This window comes from Anas platyrhynchos, chromosome 6 (assembly GCF_047663525.1).
Source record: "Anas platyrhynchos isolate ZD024472 breed Pekin duck chromosome 6, IASCAAS_PekinDuck_T2T, whole genome shotgun sequence".
NCBI lineage: Eukaryota > Metazoa > Chordata > Aves > Anseriformes > Anatidae > Anas > Anas platyrhynchos.
Genome location: NC_092592.1, coordinates 19,095,106 through 19,114,660, shown reverse-complemented (window position 1 = coordinate 19,114,660; position 19,555 = coordinate 19,095,106). Strand labels below are relative to the sequence as shown.

The following is a 19,555-nucleotide window of genomic DNA, read 5'->3' as shown; positions in this document are numbered from 1 at the left end:
TTTAAAAGGGAACTAAAAAGATTGTGCCTGTTTAGGTGTAGAAAATTGTGATCAGAAGTTTTTTCTTGATATGTGTGCTCTTCATCTATCCATGTTCAGGATTTCTTCTGATAAAATTTGTATTTAAAAGCTTTTTAAATCCGGATGGTTTGCAATAAAGGTTTTGGAAAATGTACTTAATTGTCTTCCAGAACCTTAATTTAAGTTTCATATGGGATGCATTAATGGTTGTCTGCCATGGCTGTTGCATTCCTGTCCTAAATATACAAGGCATGTAAAAAGAAAATCACGTGATGAGAACATGAGCAACTTCAGCTCCTTTTTTCAGAAGTGCAAGGCAGCACTCAAGAGCTCTCTAATTTGTAAAGCATTGATTTTACTCAATAATCTTTCCCAATCAAGTTTGACTTCTCTGTTGTAGGATCTGAAATTGAACTGGGCAGGTAAAAAGGCCTTTGGAACTTCTCTGGACATATGCTTCATTTCACATCTTCAGGATATGTCTTTCCCAAGTGGTATCTTGCACTTACTTTTTGGAAATACTTCTTTTTTCTACAGGTTAGACTAACAAATGTGCAGTCAAGTATCATTTCCAATAAGGAAATGATAATTGTGTGTTCATAATTTTTCAAGTCAAGATCTTACTCTGGGAATATTTTTCATGTGGATATGCCTAATCATTGTCTTTGAAAGTGATTTGAAGTAATGCACATTAATTTGTATTAAAACTCAATAGTGACATTTATGCAGGCAGTTACCATCTCCACTAAGATGACTGTATTATATTTTTCTATATAGATGACAAGTACATGTATTTATCTTCATGCCAGTGTTACGGTCATATGCTATTTTTTACTAGAACTATGCACGTTTTTATTAGAACTGGTCAGAGCAAAATATGAGAAGAATTGTGTCTATGGGGTATTATGCACTGTGGAAGCTGGAATAGGTGCAGATGAGTGAAAGAAGACAGTGGAAAGTGATGACAGCGTTCCCTTACAGCAGAATTGAGTTCTCTCCTGGAAAGTTGTATTCTGGTTTTCTATGGAAATTTTGTAACGTTTGCAGGTGATTTTTTTTCCAAGCATTTGGCTTATTTTCTTAATGTGCTGAATACATACAACTGTAAGTAGATGAATGGGAGTTATACTTGAAACATATTAAGTACTAGATAAAGCTGAATATTGAGAAAAACAAATCCTAAGCATATCAAGTTGAGCACTCATAATTAGTGAGTACATTTTTCTTAACTTTGCTCCCACAGAAAGAGGATAATTATACCTTTAATCCCAGTGGGATCCTATGAAAATACATTTGTTTATACTTGAATGCAAGTGCTTCACTATAGAAATTACTGACTTTATCGGTAGTATTTTGTGATATATTTCTGTCTTCATAAAGAGTGTGTATATAGAAGGTGTAGGGCCAAAAGCTTAATGGGGAGATGAAATATAAAGTAGCACGGGTAAGAAGGAGCCAGACTTATTTCCAGCTCTTCCTATCTTTAATGTGTTTGACTTTAAACTTCAGAGTTTAACACAGGTTTTGTGTGCATCACAAGTAGAGTTTCCTAACTTTTTTTCTGCAAACTAGTTTTGGGTTGTGTTATAATTTAAACTTCAGTCATCTTGCTTAAATTCTGACTCTTGCCACACCAGAATAGATCAGCCAAATGAGATACCTTTGTGGATACTTTGATAAATACAGGAAATAAAAATACACTGCTATGTGTTGCATATTCACTGTCAGGTGCCACTGTGCATGAGAATATTCTGTAGAGCATTCCAGTAGTTCCCACTCCAAGTTATTGCGAAGTAGCACATAAGTCACTTCCACAGTTGCTCTGTGATACTAATACAATAGTCAAGTCATGATCTGTGTTAATTGACTACCATTTGTGCTTACATATTTAAAAAACAAAACAAAAAACTCAGTGAAAACTGTTTTAGAATTGTAAATTATATTCAGGACTAATGGCTTAAAGTCCTGTATTTTTAAAACAACTATTACTAAATTGGAAGAGTGTTAGCTACTTCCAGTTATGACAACTACTACAAATGTTTCCGTATGTTTTCAAGTCTTCTATGTTCACATAGATGGACTTCATAATGGATTTCTATTTAAAGCTTAACATTATAAACTCCCTCTATAATGAATGAGAAATTATTAATAAAAATCTTTATTAAAGAAAATGTTTTGTAAAATGGACAGTCTTTATCAGTTAGGCTAAGTTAATTCAACATATAAAAATTTACTTTTTAGAAATAAAAGCTCAAGTTTTAAGAGAAATATAAATGTTCCAGATGTTCCCAGTATACACAATTGGCCACAATTACATATTACTGCTAAATTGTCTCCCCCAAAAGAAAGTTCTGCACATACAGTTGTGCCTTCGAACATGGCATAAAGCCACAACACAGTCACTTTCAAACTAGCGGAAGACGAGATCAGGAACATAAGAATGTAAAGTGACAGTGCTCTGATTCTAGACCAATCCATTTCCACTAGATTTTAACTGCCATCTGTTGTTAAATAGAGAGAAGATACAGATCTATATACTGTAGCAAAAAAAAATGTATATATTGTTAGATATATTATACACACGAGTATGTGCACATTTTTTCCTGATGCTTGACTTGAATGTACTTCAGCTTTTATTATTATTATTACTGTGAGTTAAAAATCAGAGTAAAGTTGTTTTGGAGACTGTATGTTACTTCTGATTCAGCTCTTCAGATACTATTGAAGAATAGAATCTCTTGGTGTTATTTGGATACTAGGATGCAGGATTTAAACACAACTTGCATTTGGCTCTGTTTTGACAATAGAAGTTAATCTTGTATGGTTTTTGTTAAAGCACTGTTGAAAAAATATCTTATTGAGCTATTTGCGGTGTTTTTTTTAAAGATGTTTAAGATTTCACATACAGTTTAACTGATCACAGATGAAACTGTAAATTAATACCTCATGAGTTTTACTGACTGCAGGGCATTGTTTGTAATTCAAAGCTGCTTTGTTCCTACCCACTAGGAAAGGGTCCTGTTCAAGCAAACAAATTAAAGAGTTCACTGTGATATCAAACTATTTATTAAAACTGAAAAGTCGAATTTTGAATTTATCATTTCACGAGGACTCTTATAATAACCTACTTAGAACATGTATATGTATATATTTAAGCTTAAGTCATTAGGGATTTAAATAGAAAATATAAAATTGCATTTAATCTTTAGTCTTAATCCACCTTAATAGAAATTTTGTGCTTTTACCCAAAGTATTACACGGCATACCAAAAGAAAAAAGGATTGCATGTTGTTTTTTTCTGGTGCAAATTGCTTCAGTTCAGTTTGTTCTTTGATCTGATGCGTTTTCGTTTCTACTGTCTTGTGTATGGTCTGAGCACAATTAATAGCTCTATAACAGAAAACATTCAGGCATGTTTAAAGTATAAAGTTGAATTTTCTCACTTAACACTGGTTGGTCATTCCGAGCTGGACCATCAGGATCAGCGTGCTTGTTGGCAATCTCCTTTTTTGTCTGCTCTAATCTCTGAAAGGATTTTCAGGGTGGCCTTTTTATACTTTGGCTGTTTTTACAATCTAATTAGTGAATTAAAATAAGAGGGAAATATGTTTTATACAACTTGATTAACCATGGCTTCTTGGTGTACTACAGACATTTGTGATCACATAAGGACCTGAGGAAGCTGTATAAAAACTTCCAAGGAATTTGGCCTTCAGTTCAGCAAAAACGAAGTATTTATGTTTGATAATTTTTTATTTACTGGGTTCCTCGGTTATGAAGCCATTTGAAGTCTCTCAATATTTCATAAGGGAAAGGAAGAGAATGTGCCTGTTAATACAGAATTTGCTAAGTTTTGTTTCCTATTAGAAAATAATAAAAAGCTATAAACCTCATGGGAATGTTTAAGATAAAATTCCTATCTTCAAGATTTATGAAGACCCCTTCACCTTTTGACACACACAGATATAGATACTGTAATGTTCTCATAGACTAAGTGGCGTAGAGAAGTAGACGAGGTGCTGGGAATCAGTCAAGTTGTTTCAGGAACAGCTTCTGTTCTTAGCAGTAGGTTAGCAACAAGGCAAGTATCTTTGTAATCAATCAGCAAATTTCCCCATATCTGGAAGCAAAGAAACAGTGATTTGCCATGCTTCTTAAAGGTGATAACCTGCATGCCACAATTCTAAGGCATGACCCAGTGATCTCCACCAGAATTAGTGCAATGTTTATTAGGCTACTCTCTAAGAGTGTTTTAGTTATGAGGTGCTAATTGCTTTTGATATTGTGTAAGAGAAATTTATTTTTCTTGCCTAAGTGACTGACTGAGAGTGGCTGAACTCCTTTGAAAGAAGTAGTTTCCTGATTTCTTGAACAGCTGAGTACTCATTGTCTTTTGTGACCTTAACACTAAAGATTAAGTTTGTAATGGAATGAGCTGTTGACTTGCATTCTTCAAATGCAATGTGGTGAGCTCCTTTGCTGTAGTCTTCTGTGTTGGTTTCTTTCTTGTGGGAGTTTTGTGGTGTTACATGTTGAAGATTAAAGGAATGCTCAACCTAGAGATAAGGAAACTGAAGAAATGTTCTCTCCTGTATCGTTAATTATAGAAACAGAGGGCTGGTATGAGCCTTGAGTCCATTCTATAGCAACAAGGTAAGCATATATAGCTGGAATAGCCATAGTAAGTTTGTCCAACTGTTCTCAAAATGTGAGTGAAAGCTTCTCCCTCATACGTGGGGTGTCTTCCTACATGTGGTTAGCTTTCTGTAATGGGTCATCTGAGTCTTACTTTTAAGCTCATTCCTGCAGGGCCTGCCTTCGTACCCTGCAGAGGTATGAAAAATAGTTCTTTGATTTCTTTAAGACTCATTATTCATTTATCCATTGTGTTTCTAAACATTTCTTTTCTGAACTTAACTCGGTTTCTTCGATCTTTTCTTACATGTCACGTTATAATCTCTTATTCTACTTTCCTTCCATTTAACTCTCTAAACTGCTTTTCATCTCCAAGTAGGTTGCCAAAATTGGACTTGACAGTTGAGATCTTTATTACTACTAAGTAGGAAAGAGTACTCTTTCCTTACATCTAACAAATCTCATCCTTACTACTATATTATAGGAGAATATACATCCTCCTGCTCCTGCAGCTCCCCCAGCTGCTGCAGTGTTACTGACTGATTTTTATGTTTTGAAGCCTGTTAACTTCAGATTCTTCTCTGCGCCAGCCCTCCAGTGCTGCTGCCTCATCCCAGTTATTTCCTGTTTGGTCCCTGTATCTTACATTTCTGCTTCATCAGTGCTAGTCCGCATGAACTCTCGTCTTAGAAGATTTTGATACATTTTAATTGTACTGTGAACAATGGACAAAGTGATTTTTTGCAGCTGTTTAGGTTTAGTCAAGTTTACATGTTTTGACCTGACTGTTCAATAAAAACTGATTGTAGAACAGCACACGGTAATCACCTCTGGACCAAGACTGAGATGAAATTCGATTCTGTATAAAATTATAACTTTAGCTGATGCTTTTCAGTTAGTGGTGTCACAACTTAAAAATGCGTAGTTTCGTTTCACGTTTCTCTCATTTGTTTATGAAAATGTCATGTGAGAAAACGTCAAGGATTTTTAAGTTAGGTATATTGTGTTGTCTTTTCTCTGTTCTATACTAGGTCAGTTATCTTGCTGAAGAAGGAAATGCAAATTTGTTTGTAAAGAAAATGTTGATATGAAATTAATGGTTGCTGTGTGACAGTTACGTACCAGGTGCTTATGCACTGGTGCTTTGTTCCAGTAGCTTTCCAGACATAGAAGTGAAACCTCAGTGTTTGGTAACAGCTGGGTTCCCAATTCTCCATCTTAACAATATATTTTGATACTTCATAAACACAGGGTAATTAATTTTTTGCAGGGTTTAGGGTAAGGAAAGTTTATTCCTCATTTATTCCATCCCCCTTGGGAGGTGGGAGAGAAATTCTTTCATGCACAACTACTTCGATGAACTGCTGCTTTTTAGAAATATTGTTCAACGGGAGCTGGTGTGATTCTGTGAAACTTAATAGCTGACCACAAGCTCCTTAATAATAGCAGGAAGAGCAATACAGGGTATCACTAAATGTGCTTTGTTCCTGCTTAGAGTGGCAGGGTATATACACAGATGGGGGAAGCTGAAATCACTGGTTTATCAGAGGGTTGTCATATTTGGGTCAAATGTTTGGGTTGTTCCTTTCAGTCCGTGAATTATTATTGTTCTGCTGTGGAATTAGTCTTTTAGTGCTGTTTGGAACACTGCTTTTGGAAATGATTTATGCAGTACTATTCCCCTGCAGCTTTTTTGTAACTTGTGACTTATATTTTTTTTTTCCCCTGTTCATTTCATATGCTAATTTTTTTCCAAAAGGTGACCCTCTGAGATTGTGCCTATAGAGTGAAGAGCTGGACTGAATTGTCATAGGCTGTGGGATGAGTTATTTTTAGCTGCTGGCATTTCAGGCTGGAACACTTCATTCTGTCGTGCTTGTTAATGAGTCATCTGGAGAAAATGGGCTTCTTGCTTTCTGAGAGGGTCTGTAGCAAATAATAATAGGCTAATCTCTGCAGGAGATATTGTCAAGTAACTAAAGCTTCAACTTGAAAATATGTTGAAATTGAGACTTATTACCTCCATATTAGAATAAGCATGTGCTTTATTATTATTATTAAATTGCAATGTATATGAAAATCTCAAATACTAGAATATCGATAAAGAACCTATTTTTTTAGAAAAAAAGGTTAATTGAAGGCAATCACCTTTTATAGAAAAATACCTATTTGCTTCCTAATTCGAGATATAGTTTATTTCATGAAATCTGAATGTTATCTAGTTGATTCTTGTTATATAAAGCCTTATATAAGGCTTGTGTACTTGAGAGGGGCCCAGATTTATCAATATTCAGTATATTATTTCTAAGGATTATCCAGCATCGCTGTTTGGTTCCTGCTGAAGAATATATATATATATATTATTTTTTTCTTTGCATATTTCCTAGTCTTTCACTTGATGCATGTTGCATAGTCTTTCCTCTTCTCTCCAAATACGAAGGTGTTCTGTTGATACAGCACAGGAGGATTTGTTTCATGTATGAAAATATCACCACTCAAGTAGAAAGCTTAATGTAAGGGTAATTATCAAAGTTGTTAATCCAGTTGCTTCCTTTTTCTCCCTTATTGAAATTCCAGAATTCAGTAGTGCAAATGATCCATTTAAAAGAAAGCTATGTAAAGACATAAACCTAAAGGAAAAATAAATAAAAAAAAAAAAAAAAAAACACCTATGCTATAAAGGAAATAATTTAAGGAGCAGCTTCAGTGTCAAGTCCTCTTGTCACCTTTGGTACCTCTAATGCTACTTACAGTCTATATGTTTACCTTCATTTTGTTTACACATCTTCCTTTTATAAGGCACGTTACATGTGTGAAAAGGCTTTGTGTTTTGATGGCAACAGCTGTTTCCTTTAGATCCAGTAATTTTTATTCTCCATTGATTATTTAGTGGTTTGGCTTTGCTTTTTCATTATCAACAGAGTATTGAGATAAAAGGTGACCTTATATCTTATGTTATTCAGAGAAATATCTTTGCATTATTAGCATCTCTTGGGCTTTCAGCCTATACTGTTTTAACCCATCTTTCTCATATTGCTGTGATCATTGTAGAAAATGTTTTATCCAATTAAGTCTAATGATTGTGATATTATCAGAATACTACTGCTACTAAACAGCCCACAGGGCTTACACTGGGTTAGTCAAGATAAATATTTCATGTTTTAGAAAATTGGCATACATCTACATTGCAGGCAATAGTGTTGTGGTAAAAGCACTTGTGATAGCTTTAAGTAAGCTCGCACGAATATCGGAGTTGGTTTAACTGCAGCTGTGTGGAACTCTGTGTGGGAAAAGTGACCCCGTGTTTTAGCAGGAAGAATTAACCTTCGTGAACTCCAGGCTGCTGTGGCTAGACTGCTTCCAGACCCTCAACTGATTTGCTTACAGCTACTTTGAGTACACACGCTGGCACTGTAGGTTCTCCCTTACTTGCCTCCCCAGCAGGCAATTGATGCGTGCTCTTTTCTGTGTAGCCAGTCCTCAGATGTCATCCCACCAGCACAAGTTCTCCTGGCTTGTAGGAGAGGCAGGTTTTTGTCTTCTCCAAAAGTGAAAGCAACTTATTTACATGTTTGTCCTTCCAAACAGTTCTTCCGACAAAGTGCTTAAGATATTGACAATAAATAGTTGATTCCTTCTGTAGTGCATCCTAATGGAAGTGAAGATTTGGACATGTGATTATATGCTTATCAAAAGCGTACAGAAAGGAAACGTGTTCGGAGAGTATGAGTACATGCTTGAGGTAATAAATACTGCCTGTGTTTTTGAGTTAAATTGGTGCTATTGCCTGCTATCAGTAGGTGACTGTCCTAAGGAATATTCAAGGCAGAGCAGCACTGAGAGAAAGTAAGGTCAAAGAGAATGAAAACAGAAATCTTACTTGGCATTTACTATTTGGTTGTGCTCAAAGTAAGATTTTCTGGGGTCATCTTCGAGCTTGTTCCTGAGGACAATTACTATAGTTCACTGCATGCTAATAGCTTAGAGTGAATGTATAGTGTCATCTTGAACTACTGAAATATTCTGATGTTTTCCTAATGTTTTCTTGGTTTAAATATACTCACTGGATACCTAATTTAAAGTAATTGAAAATAGCACAGGGGGTGAAGAAAAATAGATATTTTAGTACTGTAGCTGAATTGACATGGAACATTTATATTGTAAAAACATAAAATTGATTTAGATTGTGGTTAGCAACTTTCACTATTGTTTTGAACTTAGTGTTAGTAGAAAGAGAATATTACTTAGACAAATATTTCTTAATCTGGGAGATGTATGGAAGCAATTAGTTTATAATTTGTTCTTGGAACAGCTCTGCTTGCAAAACTTTGATATTTTATCGACTCTGAATTAAAACCCAGACTTTGCAACTTGGTTAACATTTTTACTGTTGTGATGTATTTATAGATAAAAATACAAATTACGAAGTTACTGCATTGCTATAGTAAAATATTTCTCTCTCCCAAGTGTACATGTGCACACATCTTTTTGTCTTCTCTTTATAGGCAGCATAGTATGATTTGCACTGCAGCTTTAGATAGCCTAAATTGTAGCAAAGATAAGGTTTAAGGTCTCTTGTTTGACTGAATACTTTTAATATTAAAATATTCTTGGTAAATTTTCTGTTAAGTTAAACAAATTTTCACTTTGATGTGAGCTGGGGTAAGTTGATGCTTGTGAAGCAGCAGTTTCAATTAACATTCACTAAAGATTTATTGACAGTTAACACCTGGTCTCTACTGTGCCAAGTGGGAAGTGTCTACTGTGGTCTCATGTGATTGTTGCATAATTAGGTTTATGTTCTTTAAATTGCTTTTAATTTTGTAAATGTAGTCTTATTTTCAAAAGCTTTGCGTTGCTTGTCTTCCTGCATTTTTAATGTAGGACAGACGAAGTTATTGCTATTTAAAGGATGAAGGAATATGCCACTTTCTAATTTGATAAACAGCTTTCCCTTCCTTTGGTTAGTTAGCAAGGAAATTGGGACATGAAGACTTTACAGGCAGGTCTCAAAAAGCATGTATTCTTCCCATAACACTTAAAAGAATCAAACAAAATGATACATTTTTTTTTCAAAGCAGTATGAATGCATACAATCTTAGAAAAGTATACAGGGAACATCAGGAGCAAGTGTAAATGTTTTTGTAATAGAGCCAAGAAATAACAAAGGAAATGACCTTGTTCCGTAGTGCTCCAGAACATAATCTGGTGCATCCAAGGATGACGGAGGTAAATGCTACATACTTTGCCTTGCCTGAAATGTTTTTTGACCCTCAGTGCTTACGTATAAGGGCAAGGAGCTGTTTCTGGCTACAGTGTTCTGTAACGATGTGTTCTGTAACAATGCCGTGGTGTGGATCCAGGGATGTACCTACAAGATTTTGGAGTCCTGGCTGATCGCTGGAAGGTCTTTCAAAAATGGAGTAGGGAGGGGAAAACACATTAACTTCTAGTGAATTACTGAATTGATGGAAATTCTTTGACAGTATTTCTGGTTACCTGTGTTCAGCTTGAAACTTTTCTTTAAACATTGTGATTAGAAGCTAATAGAGGGAAAGTTTAGTCAAAATTCTTTGACACATACTTAAAATAATCACATATAATAGACATATTTTAAGTTTTGTGATTGAACTCTGTGTAAACATATCTGTGGTGTTCAGCAACATTTAGAAATTTAATTTTTTAATAATTTAGAGGTATAGTTTTTCTTTTCATTTTCCTGCAGTGTTTCAAAATATCACCAGTAAAACTTGCCTTGTGGTGGCTGATGCTTCTGGGTATAATCATGTACGTTTTTGAGATAATGTAGAGGGAAGATATCCAGATAATCTGGAATAAGAGGGTCTTTTCACGAACACTTGCATAAATTTGCCTGACTCTTTGCTGAGAAAAGGAAAAAAAATACTTTGAGAAATGTCTTTAAATCATGATCCTTAAGAGCTGATGTTTTAACCTTACGTTTGAATGACTGTTACTTTTTCCATCTTGTTTCAATATGCCTAAATGCAAACACATGTGGAAAATGTTCTTTTGGCTTTTATCAAACTGACATTTAAGTGCATTTTTTTCAACCTCACTAACATTTGTGGTAAAATATTTCAAAGCTATGAATCTTGCAATTTGCCTATGCATTTTTTTCTTCTTTCATATATTAACATTTGGTACTCATAATCCTAACCTGGTTGGAATTACTGGCTTTTTTCATTTGCTGTTTGTTTGGATGAGGTGATTAGGAAAATACTTTATGTGAAATTCTAGTTTGCAACAGTAAATAATTCCATGAAGAGTCACTGTTCTCTGAACTTTTGTAAATATAGGAGAAAAATATGATAATCTGCTATACTGAATTGTAGCAATCGTACTCGTAACACATTAGCTTTCTGTTGTAGTATGCCCATGGTGCTAACCTGTCTCCAATGCTTCCTTTTTAGCATGTTTCATTCTTCTCCTCTACTCCCCTACCCAGTCCTGAACTCTTTAATTCTTTGCCAAGCTAATAAGGAGAAGAACTGGGTCTGGGTAAAGTCAGTCATTGCCAAGCAGCTGTTAGAAAGCTTTCCCATGTACCTCTGTGATTGTACCTCATTTCTTAAAGGTAATGTTTTGGTTCTTTCAGGCCCAATTTTAAGCCAGAACAACCAATTATATCTGCATCTCAATCTTAACAGGCTATTTGTCAAAGACTAGGGATGAAATAATTCATACATACATATATATATATATATGTCCTATATAGGATTCAAACTTAGAATGTTGAGTCGTACAATTAAGAGAAATTAGGCACGCTCTTTAAAGTATGAACTGCATTTCTTCTTACCCACAGTATTTGTCCTGCAGTATTCTCTGTTTAAAAAATTCAGTCTTTTGTGATTTAGATACAGTGTTTGAATCTTGAGAGTAGACCTCTTCCTTAAACGAGAATTAAATTTCACTTAGGATCAAATTATGAGGGCTTGAGTATGCCTACGAATGCCGACCGGAGCTGTCTTGTTGTATCTGCCTTGCTACAACGTGTGCCCCATCTGCCTGGTGATGGGGCTGCCTGCATCGTGCTGGCACTGGCCCAGGCTCTGATGAAACGGAGAATGTGACAGACGACAGGCTTGTCCAGATGTATGTGTAACTACCTCTGCCGTGCCCTGCAAAGCAATCAGGTTGCAGGTTTGGCATTGTGTAGTTGTTGTGTTATTTCTTGGAGACTTTCTTAAAAAAAATAAAAATAAATGTATATATATTTGGAACTTCTTATGTAGTTTTACTGGTCTTTTAGTATTATGAAAGCAGGTTGTATAGCATGATGTTCGCTCACATAATTCTTTCTTAATTTATGAAGTGATTTCGTAGACATTCTGTCACAGGTTACTTAATGTGAAGATTTAAGTAGATTTTTAAAAAAATGCAATTAAAAGGATCAAACATCTAGTTGTCAGCGTATTAGTCTGGTTCTCCTCACAGCTGAACACTTCAGCTACAGACATATCTTAATATGACCTCTTCTTGCAACTAAAAATAAGTATCTGGGAAATGTGTCAAAATCACCATTAATTATGATTTTTAATTAAAATCTAATTAAAATTCATCCAATAGCTTGAAAGTAAACCAAATCCTAGACTACCTTCCTCTCTAGAGGTATTGGCAAAGCTTTTCTCCCAAGTCCCAACTTACCTCCAAAGAAATAAGAGTTATATGCAACTTGCAGCCTTTGCTTGATTACTTGAGAGATTTCCATCTTAATGTTTTTGAAGGCTTTTCTAGTACCAAACAAAAATATACAACCCACTGGAAATACTGTATTAGCATTATTAAAAATAACCATTTTTTTCCTTATGTTCATGTTATCTGGCAGACAGAAGCAAAAAGGGCAAAAATTAATTTTCCCTCTTTTCTGGATGTTTTTTTTTTTTTTTTTTGTTAGCTGATTTTTTCTGCTGATGTATGCTATTGTCTATATCTTGGGAAATAAGATGATCTATCAAAAGATATCCAGGGCAGCATACTGCAGTGGAAAAACAAGAGCTTACATTTGTCTACCTCTTGCAGATAGCTAGCTGCTGACATATGCATCAGAAGTGTTATTCCCAGAGGTCTGGCAGTTAAATTTTGGCAATCTCTGGCCATTTAATTCTTGAGAAAGAGTTGCTTTGTAGACTAGTATGTCTAAAAATAAAATAAATAAATAAAAAAGGTAAGGCTGTTAATTTTCACTCCATTTCCTAAGGTTGTCTGCGTTCGGCTATAGGGTGTGTTTAATGTGCTTATTTTTATTACCAGCTTGGTTTTGAAAGCATGGTGAACCAAACAAGACTGTTTGTCGTCATGTAGCATAGAACAAGCAAACAGTCCGAGCTCAAAACAGCTTTGGACTCTGTGTATGAAGCAAGCCACAAGAGATGGGTATCGACCCAGGAGAGGATCGCCAGTCATTAGGCTGTAGAATAGCCTCAGGAATTCACCCAGCCTTGGTGATGACTTTTGTAGACGTTGTGGTGAAAGGTGATCTGAAGGAAGATTTAAAGTAGGTGGGCTAATATTCACAGAAAATACTAGTAACTGGACCTTGGATGGTATGATGGGTTACTGAGAGAAAAGGCATTTGTATTGACTGCTTTGCGCCCCGGGGCTGTAGTAGATGTGAACGTGCAGAACGAAGGCTGGTGCATGGAGTGCTGTAATGCTCTGCGGGGCCTTGGGGCTGCTTCTGCTTCAAGGGGCTGAGAAGGGGGGCTAGGAGAGGGGTTCCTGGAGAACAAGTCCTACGAGGAGCGGCTGAGGGAGCTGGGCTTGTTCAGCCTGGAGAAAAGGAGGCTCAGGGACGACCTTATTGCTCTCTACAGGTACCTTAAAGGAGGCTGTAGTGAGGTGGGGGTTGGCCTGTTCTCCCACGTGCCTGGTGACAGGACGAGGGGGAATGGGCTAAAGTTGCACCAGGGGAGTTTTAGGTTGGATGTTAGGAAGAACTTCTTTACCAAAAGGGTTGTTAGACACTGGAACAGGCTGCCCAGGGAAGTGGTGGAGTCACCATCCCTGGAAGTCTTTAAAAGATGTTTAGATGTAGAGCTTAGGGATATGGTTTAGTGGGGACTGTTAGTGTTAGGTCAGAGGTTGGACTCGATGATCTTGAGGTCTCTTCCAACCTAGAAATTCTGTGATTCTGTAAAGAGAGAGCCACCACACAGGAACATTGTGGTCTGAAGCAGTTAGATACAGAGATAAGCAAGTTTTTGAGTATGAGAAATGAAATGCTGCATCTGAAGAAATGCTAGAAGGAATAGCAGGTTTGGGAAGAGGACACAGAGAGATGGAGAGGGATGTTGCGAATGATGGGCAGGGTGGTGAAACTGTCAGCGGCGATGAAAAAGGAGGGAAGAAGGAGGACTCGCTGGGGCGATGCCCTAACAGCTGGCTCTGGTTTGGTTGAAGCCACAATATGGCATCTATAAGAGCCATCGATGCCTTCTAGAAATAACCTCCATCTCCTGTAGTGTAAGGAGGTGTAACTTGTTTTAAAAAAACAAAACCAACTTGTTTCTATTCTTGCTGATTTATTTTTTATATATAACAGCTTCTTTAGTTGCCTTCCTGTACTTTTCGTAGGCATTAGCGCTCTCAGAAGTCAGGTTACTGAAAAGGCTCACCTTTCAGCATCAAGTTCAAGGAGTCAATCTTTTTTTTTTTTTTCTTTTAAAAGGGGGAGGGAGCAACTGACAGAAGTGCTATTGTCTCTAGTGTAATTGAGCAAAACATTAACATATCCTCCTTAGTCAGTGCTAGAGTTGATCAACAGTATCACAGCTGAAAACACATGCTGTTGCAAACGTAAACTTGTTTTTGTTAAAGTATGCTGTAATGTGGTCAACACATCCAAAAACAGGGGCCCCCTCTATGGTGCTGATGGCGGGATTTATTATTCTGTTATTTAAGGTTACGGTATGTTGCTAGGTCAGGCGAAAGGTCACAGTCCTCAGATATAGCAGAGCCTTAAGAAATATTCAGAAAGACCAACAGTTGTAGGGCACGAAACAAAAATATTATTCAGTCTAGCTCATAAGGTTCTAATTTTCTTGAATTATCCTACGTGTGATAACGGCTTATTCCTGAAGCACACACGCAAGCTCTGTTTACCATTCACAGGCCTCAGAAGTTCCTCCAGTTGAACCTCCTTCCTTAAAACAGAGAAATTTATAAAAGCAAATACCATGTTTCTGAAGCATGCTGGTGTGACACAGTCTTGTCTTTGCAGGTCAGACATACAGCAGATAATGGCAAAGTCAGTTTTCCCACGCTTCCTGTGCCAGCTACTGACATTTTGAAAAATGTGAAAATTTTCATATACTTAAGATAAAAAGCTATTGGCAGTCTTAATTTTGAGGTCATATGTGATATGACTTGGTTATCAGCCTCTTGTGGATTGAAACAACACCATTTATATTGTCCTTTTGATAGGTCATAGCAAATGATCAGCAAAAGTACTTTTCTTGCATTTTTATGAACCCTGTTCCATTTTATATAATGGCTCTTTAGAGGTGTTGAGTTACTATATTAATTCAAAGAAACAGAGTTAGGCCTTTTAACATTAAGTCTGAAATAGCAGAAGCCACCGGTCATTTTTTGCTTTTCTAAGTCTGTTAATAACTGTAAAATAATTTGTTGAAGTTGCTTCTTTGATCATATACCTGTCACCTTGAAATCTTGGCATTAAGAACACTATTGCAAGGCGATTTCTTTCAATCGTTTTCTTCCAGATATCATTTATTTATTTCGATGCTTCTTCAAACTGCAAAATGAAATGTTTAAATACAAAGATGTAAATTTAGAGCTTCTGTTGTATGTCATTCATTCGAGTATACTAAGCCTATAAGTTTAATGTGCCACTAAATAGTACAGACATGAAAACATTAGATGTCTTTAGGTAAAGGATTTAAAGTACTAATTAGCATGCTTGTCGATAAATAAAAATGCAAAAGTAACCATGGGATTTGGACAGCATACACTCAAATTGGTTGAAAAGGTCAATTAAATTTAAGAAAAAATACTGTCAAAATACTTAATTGGTTCATGATGGTTTGTATGTCATTGAGAAGCAATTGTTATGAGACTTGTTGTTTTTGTTATTTTCCCCCTTCTCAGCTACTTGCTATCATTTGAGGTTTCAATTGCTTGACATAGAATTGGTGGATAATTAGTAGTGTGGATAACTGTGAAAAGCATATGTAGTAATTTAATTCTTGGTTCTTTCTAATTGCCTGCCCATCGGTAGTTTGCTAGGGTGAGAGGCTCATTATTCAAACATTGTAAATAGGAAGTATTGTAGAAATAAAAATGCTCTTATGAGTAATATGGTACTGAAAATCAAAACCCTTTAAATTAAGTCATTATTTGACAAGTCTGTCCCCAGAGCCATTGTTCAGATGCTATAAGGTTTTTCAGGCTGTGGGGAGGAGAACTAGGGTTAGCAGGTAGTATTCAATTTTACTGTGTCTGAAATAAAGATGTCATTGTTTTAAGACATGCTAGAGTTAAATGCAATAAACGATGTTGAAATACATTAGTTTACCTAACTGGGCAAACTTCATTGTTAAAGTTAAGCATCTAGTGTTAAAGGACTTTAAGGAAAAAACTATACTATTAATTAAGGTTGATGTGAAGGTCATTTTGACCCTCAAGTGTGCAAACAAATTTTTACAGTAAACCTTTTAGTTACCCTGCAGGAGTACTTCCTCCTGAGTCTAATGTCTTCTGAGGTTGTCAATCCTGTTACTTAATCCATTCATTTTGAAGCATGCTTGGAACTTAAAGGCATGATGTGGTATTTGTGCTCAGCTTCCTTGCAGTCTCTCCAACTTTTTTTATTCTGGTTTCCTTTCCTGTGACAGTTGTCTTTTCTGTAGGCTGTGACTAGAGAAAAGGCTTATTCTCAGGATACAGTGATCTGATTCTCAAGATACTGTCATCTGAAATGCAAAATGTATCTTAGGCAAGGAGGTGTCTGATCGAATTTTATTTGGGTGGTCTTAACCCTTAAGTTTGATCTGAAATACGAGGGTAGATATTTTCCTGAAAAGTTAAAGTTTTCTTCTATTGTTCAAACCTAATAAGATGCTACCAGAAAATGCAATGCTTTCATAGCAGCAGTATGACTTGAAAATTTGAAAGCTCATCAGGAGATGCTTGTCTTTTCCAACAGAATGCTAGATTTGTTCACAGAAGTCCTTCACCTGTCAAAACGCAGTATTTCACATGAAAACTTGAAACACAGAGCACAGTTGTTTTCTTCTCACTTAACATCACATTGTTTCTAGGTTCACGTGATGGGATGAGTACCTAAATGTCCTTGTTTCGCAATATTCCTTTATTCAAGCATATATTTTTGTAAATTTAAAAGTTCATTACAATCACACTTTTGCTTCAGATAATGTATGTTTCAGTTATTTAATCTAATTGCAACCTTAAGGTAAAGGACTCAGGTCCGTTGCATGCTGCTTTCCTATTTGCACCAAGTCTAGATAATGTTCCCAGCTTGCACTAGGTGTAACAGCTAATGGATCTGAATTTCTTGTTTGCAAATAACATGATATCATCTTTTGCTCTTTGTATTTTCTATTGCAAAATAACTTGTAGTGTTTAACTCCCCCTCTCCCCTTTTTCCCCCTTTTTTTTTTTTTTTTTTTTTTTTACAGATTTGAAGAACTTGTGAAAAAGTTCAAAGTAGAATATCACGCTGGTGGCTCTACTCAGAATTCTGTTAAAGTGGCCCAGGTTTGTTTTTCCTTAAAAATAATTATTTCAAATATTGAGTTGGAATTAACTTGATGCTCTGTGCTGTCTCCTATGAATAATGAGTGCTACTCAATGTATTTGCGTGATTGTGTTTCCCAGAGTATGTTTTTTGGTATATCGTTCACATGATCAATTTCGAAGTTTTACTCTTCTTTCTTTTCACATAGTTTTTGGTAAGGTTGCAGTTACAAGCGTAATTTGCCTAAAAGGGTAAGGGGAGGGGGGGAGGAAGGCTTTTAAGGGAGATTAAGCCAGGCCTTTCTCATAGATGTACAGCAAAAGAGCAAAGAGGCAAGGACAAGGTCCCTAGGTGCAGTGAGGAGTCCTCCCATGGTAAAGAAAAAAAGTGCAAGGGGAATGGCTAAACACAGTTTGCTTAGCAAAGGCTTTGATCACTGTCCGTGGAGGTTTCTGTCACGGGCCAGAATGAGTCCGCAAGCAACTAGATATAAATTTGAGGTTGGCTAAAAGGGACCTGCTTGTTCTGTGATGCTAATCACATTTATCCTGTAGGAACTTGGAAGCTTGTCCATAAAGGATTGAAAGGCAAAGCTTCTTTTATAAAAGGATATTTTTTCTGGCTAGTATGATGAAGAGCAGTAATGATGAATTGGGTTTGAGGTGTAGTTAGATTTTTTTTACAAGTAAAACATGCCTTTTGTCAAAATACTTGTAAAGAAATATAAACTTGTGTAGAAGTATAAAAAGTACATACTCGTGTGTATATTTTTAGATTGTGTGATAGATGTACAAATCCTATAATTAAAAATATACAAACTATATTTATAACCTTTTTGTTAATGATCCTGGCTTATTAACTTCCACACTTCCTATATAATTAAAACTTACTGCCAGATAACATTAAATGAACATTTGGTAGAAATTAAGTTATGAATTAACAAAGGTTCCCCACCACCACCAATAAAAAGGAAAAAAATGTTATACTAGTGGTTGCTGCTTCTTTGTCCAAGTAGTTGCTGCTTTTATTATTTCAGAGTTGGACTCAAACTACCAAAATTGTCTGATACTTGCTTATGGCTGGTACTTTAATGTGCGTGTGGGGTGGGAAGGTTATGAAGAAAACAGAGTGATCCTTTAAATGTGTTCCCAATGCACCTACCGTGGCTGGCTTCTATGAGGAAATATGGCTGGTCTTTTACTGAGGTCTTCATGTTTATAAACCCTAAATGTCTTGTCAAATGTTTCTGTAGAGAAAAATTTTCTCAATAGAGGTAAATCTAAATTGTATGCACTTGATTGTATATAGAATTGTAATTCTGAAATGGCAATTCTTTTTAAATGCAGACGGCTTTCACAGCTTTTTACTTTGCTACTCTGTCATCAAGCCAATTTTGCTTCTGATATTTTAAAAAACAGCAACACAAAACTGTATCAGAAGAGCTCTAACCAAGTAATTAATTGAATTCTGTGTCAGTAAACTGTTGCTTGACCCATTGGTCAACCAATCTCTTCCATGACAGGTGAGTAGAGGTCAACTTTTTGGAGGGAGTTCTGCAACTACTAGTACAGTCACGAAATTCTTACTTCTAGATTGCAGAGGCTTAGAAGAAGCACACGCACATGGTAAATTCAGAATTGCTAACTTTGAAGTGTTCAAAGAGCCTAGGATTTCATTTCCATTTCTCTTTGAAATGACCTATTTGACCTCAGCTAATCTATTTCTAAACTGTTTAAATACCTAACTGCCTTTTAGTGTAGCAGTCAAGGTGTTCAATAATTACACTAGGAAGTGCACAGAATCTGTATAGTGTGAATGGAAAAAAGAAAAAAGATTTAAAGCAGTGAAACATAGAAGTTTATATGTCAATACTCCTTTCTTATGCTGATGAGTTTTTGTCAGTGAGCTTTATCCCTTTACCTTGGCTCTGAGTTGGGAGCCTCATTCAGCTCCAGTTGCCATCTGGAATTGAATTTGTCTCCAGAAGGGTTGTCATCTCCTAGTTTTTGTTTCAAGTAAGATTGAAACTTCAAACAGTTGTGCATGAATAACATAACATCACTAAAAGGCTTTAAAATGAGGGATGGGAGGGTGAGAGAGAGAAAAAGGAATTCTGGAAATCTTAAAAGAAGCTGTTATTCTGTAAGCTTTGGCAGAAGAAGA

The 19,555-nt window shown here is 36.0% G+C and overlaps 1 protein-coding gene across 1 annotated transcript in view; it reads left to right on the top strand.

Annotated features, from left to right (window-relative positions):
* The window catches only part of ADK (adenosine kinase), a 278,665-nt gene that overhangs the window by 55,370 nt on the left and 203,740 nt on the right, over positions 1–19,555 (top strand). Inside the window, exon 4 of the mRNA XM_027460598.3 lies at positions 17,334–17,412. Within this exon, the coding sequence (XP_027316399.1) occupies positions 17,334–17,412 (79 nt within the window). The remainder of the gene's footprint in view (positions 1–17,333; positions 17,413–19,555) is intronic.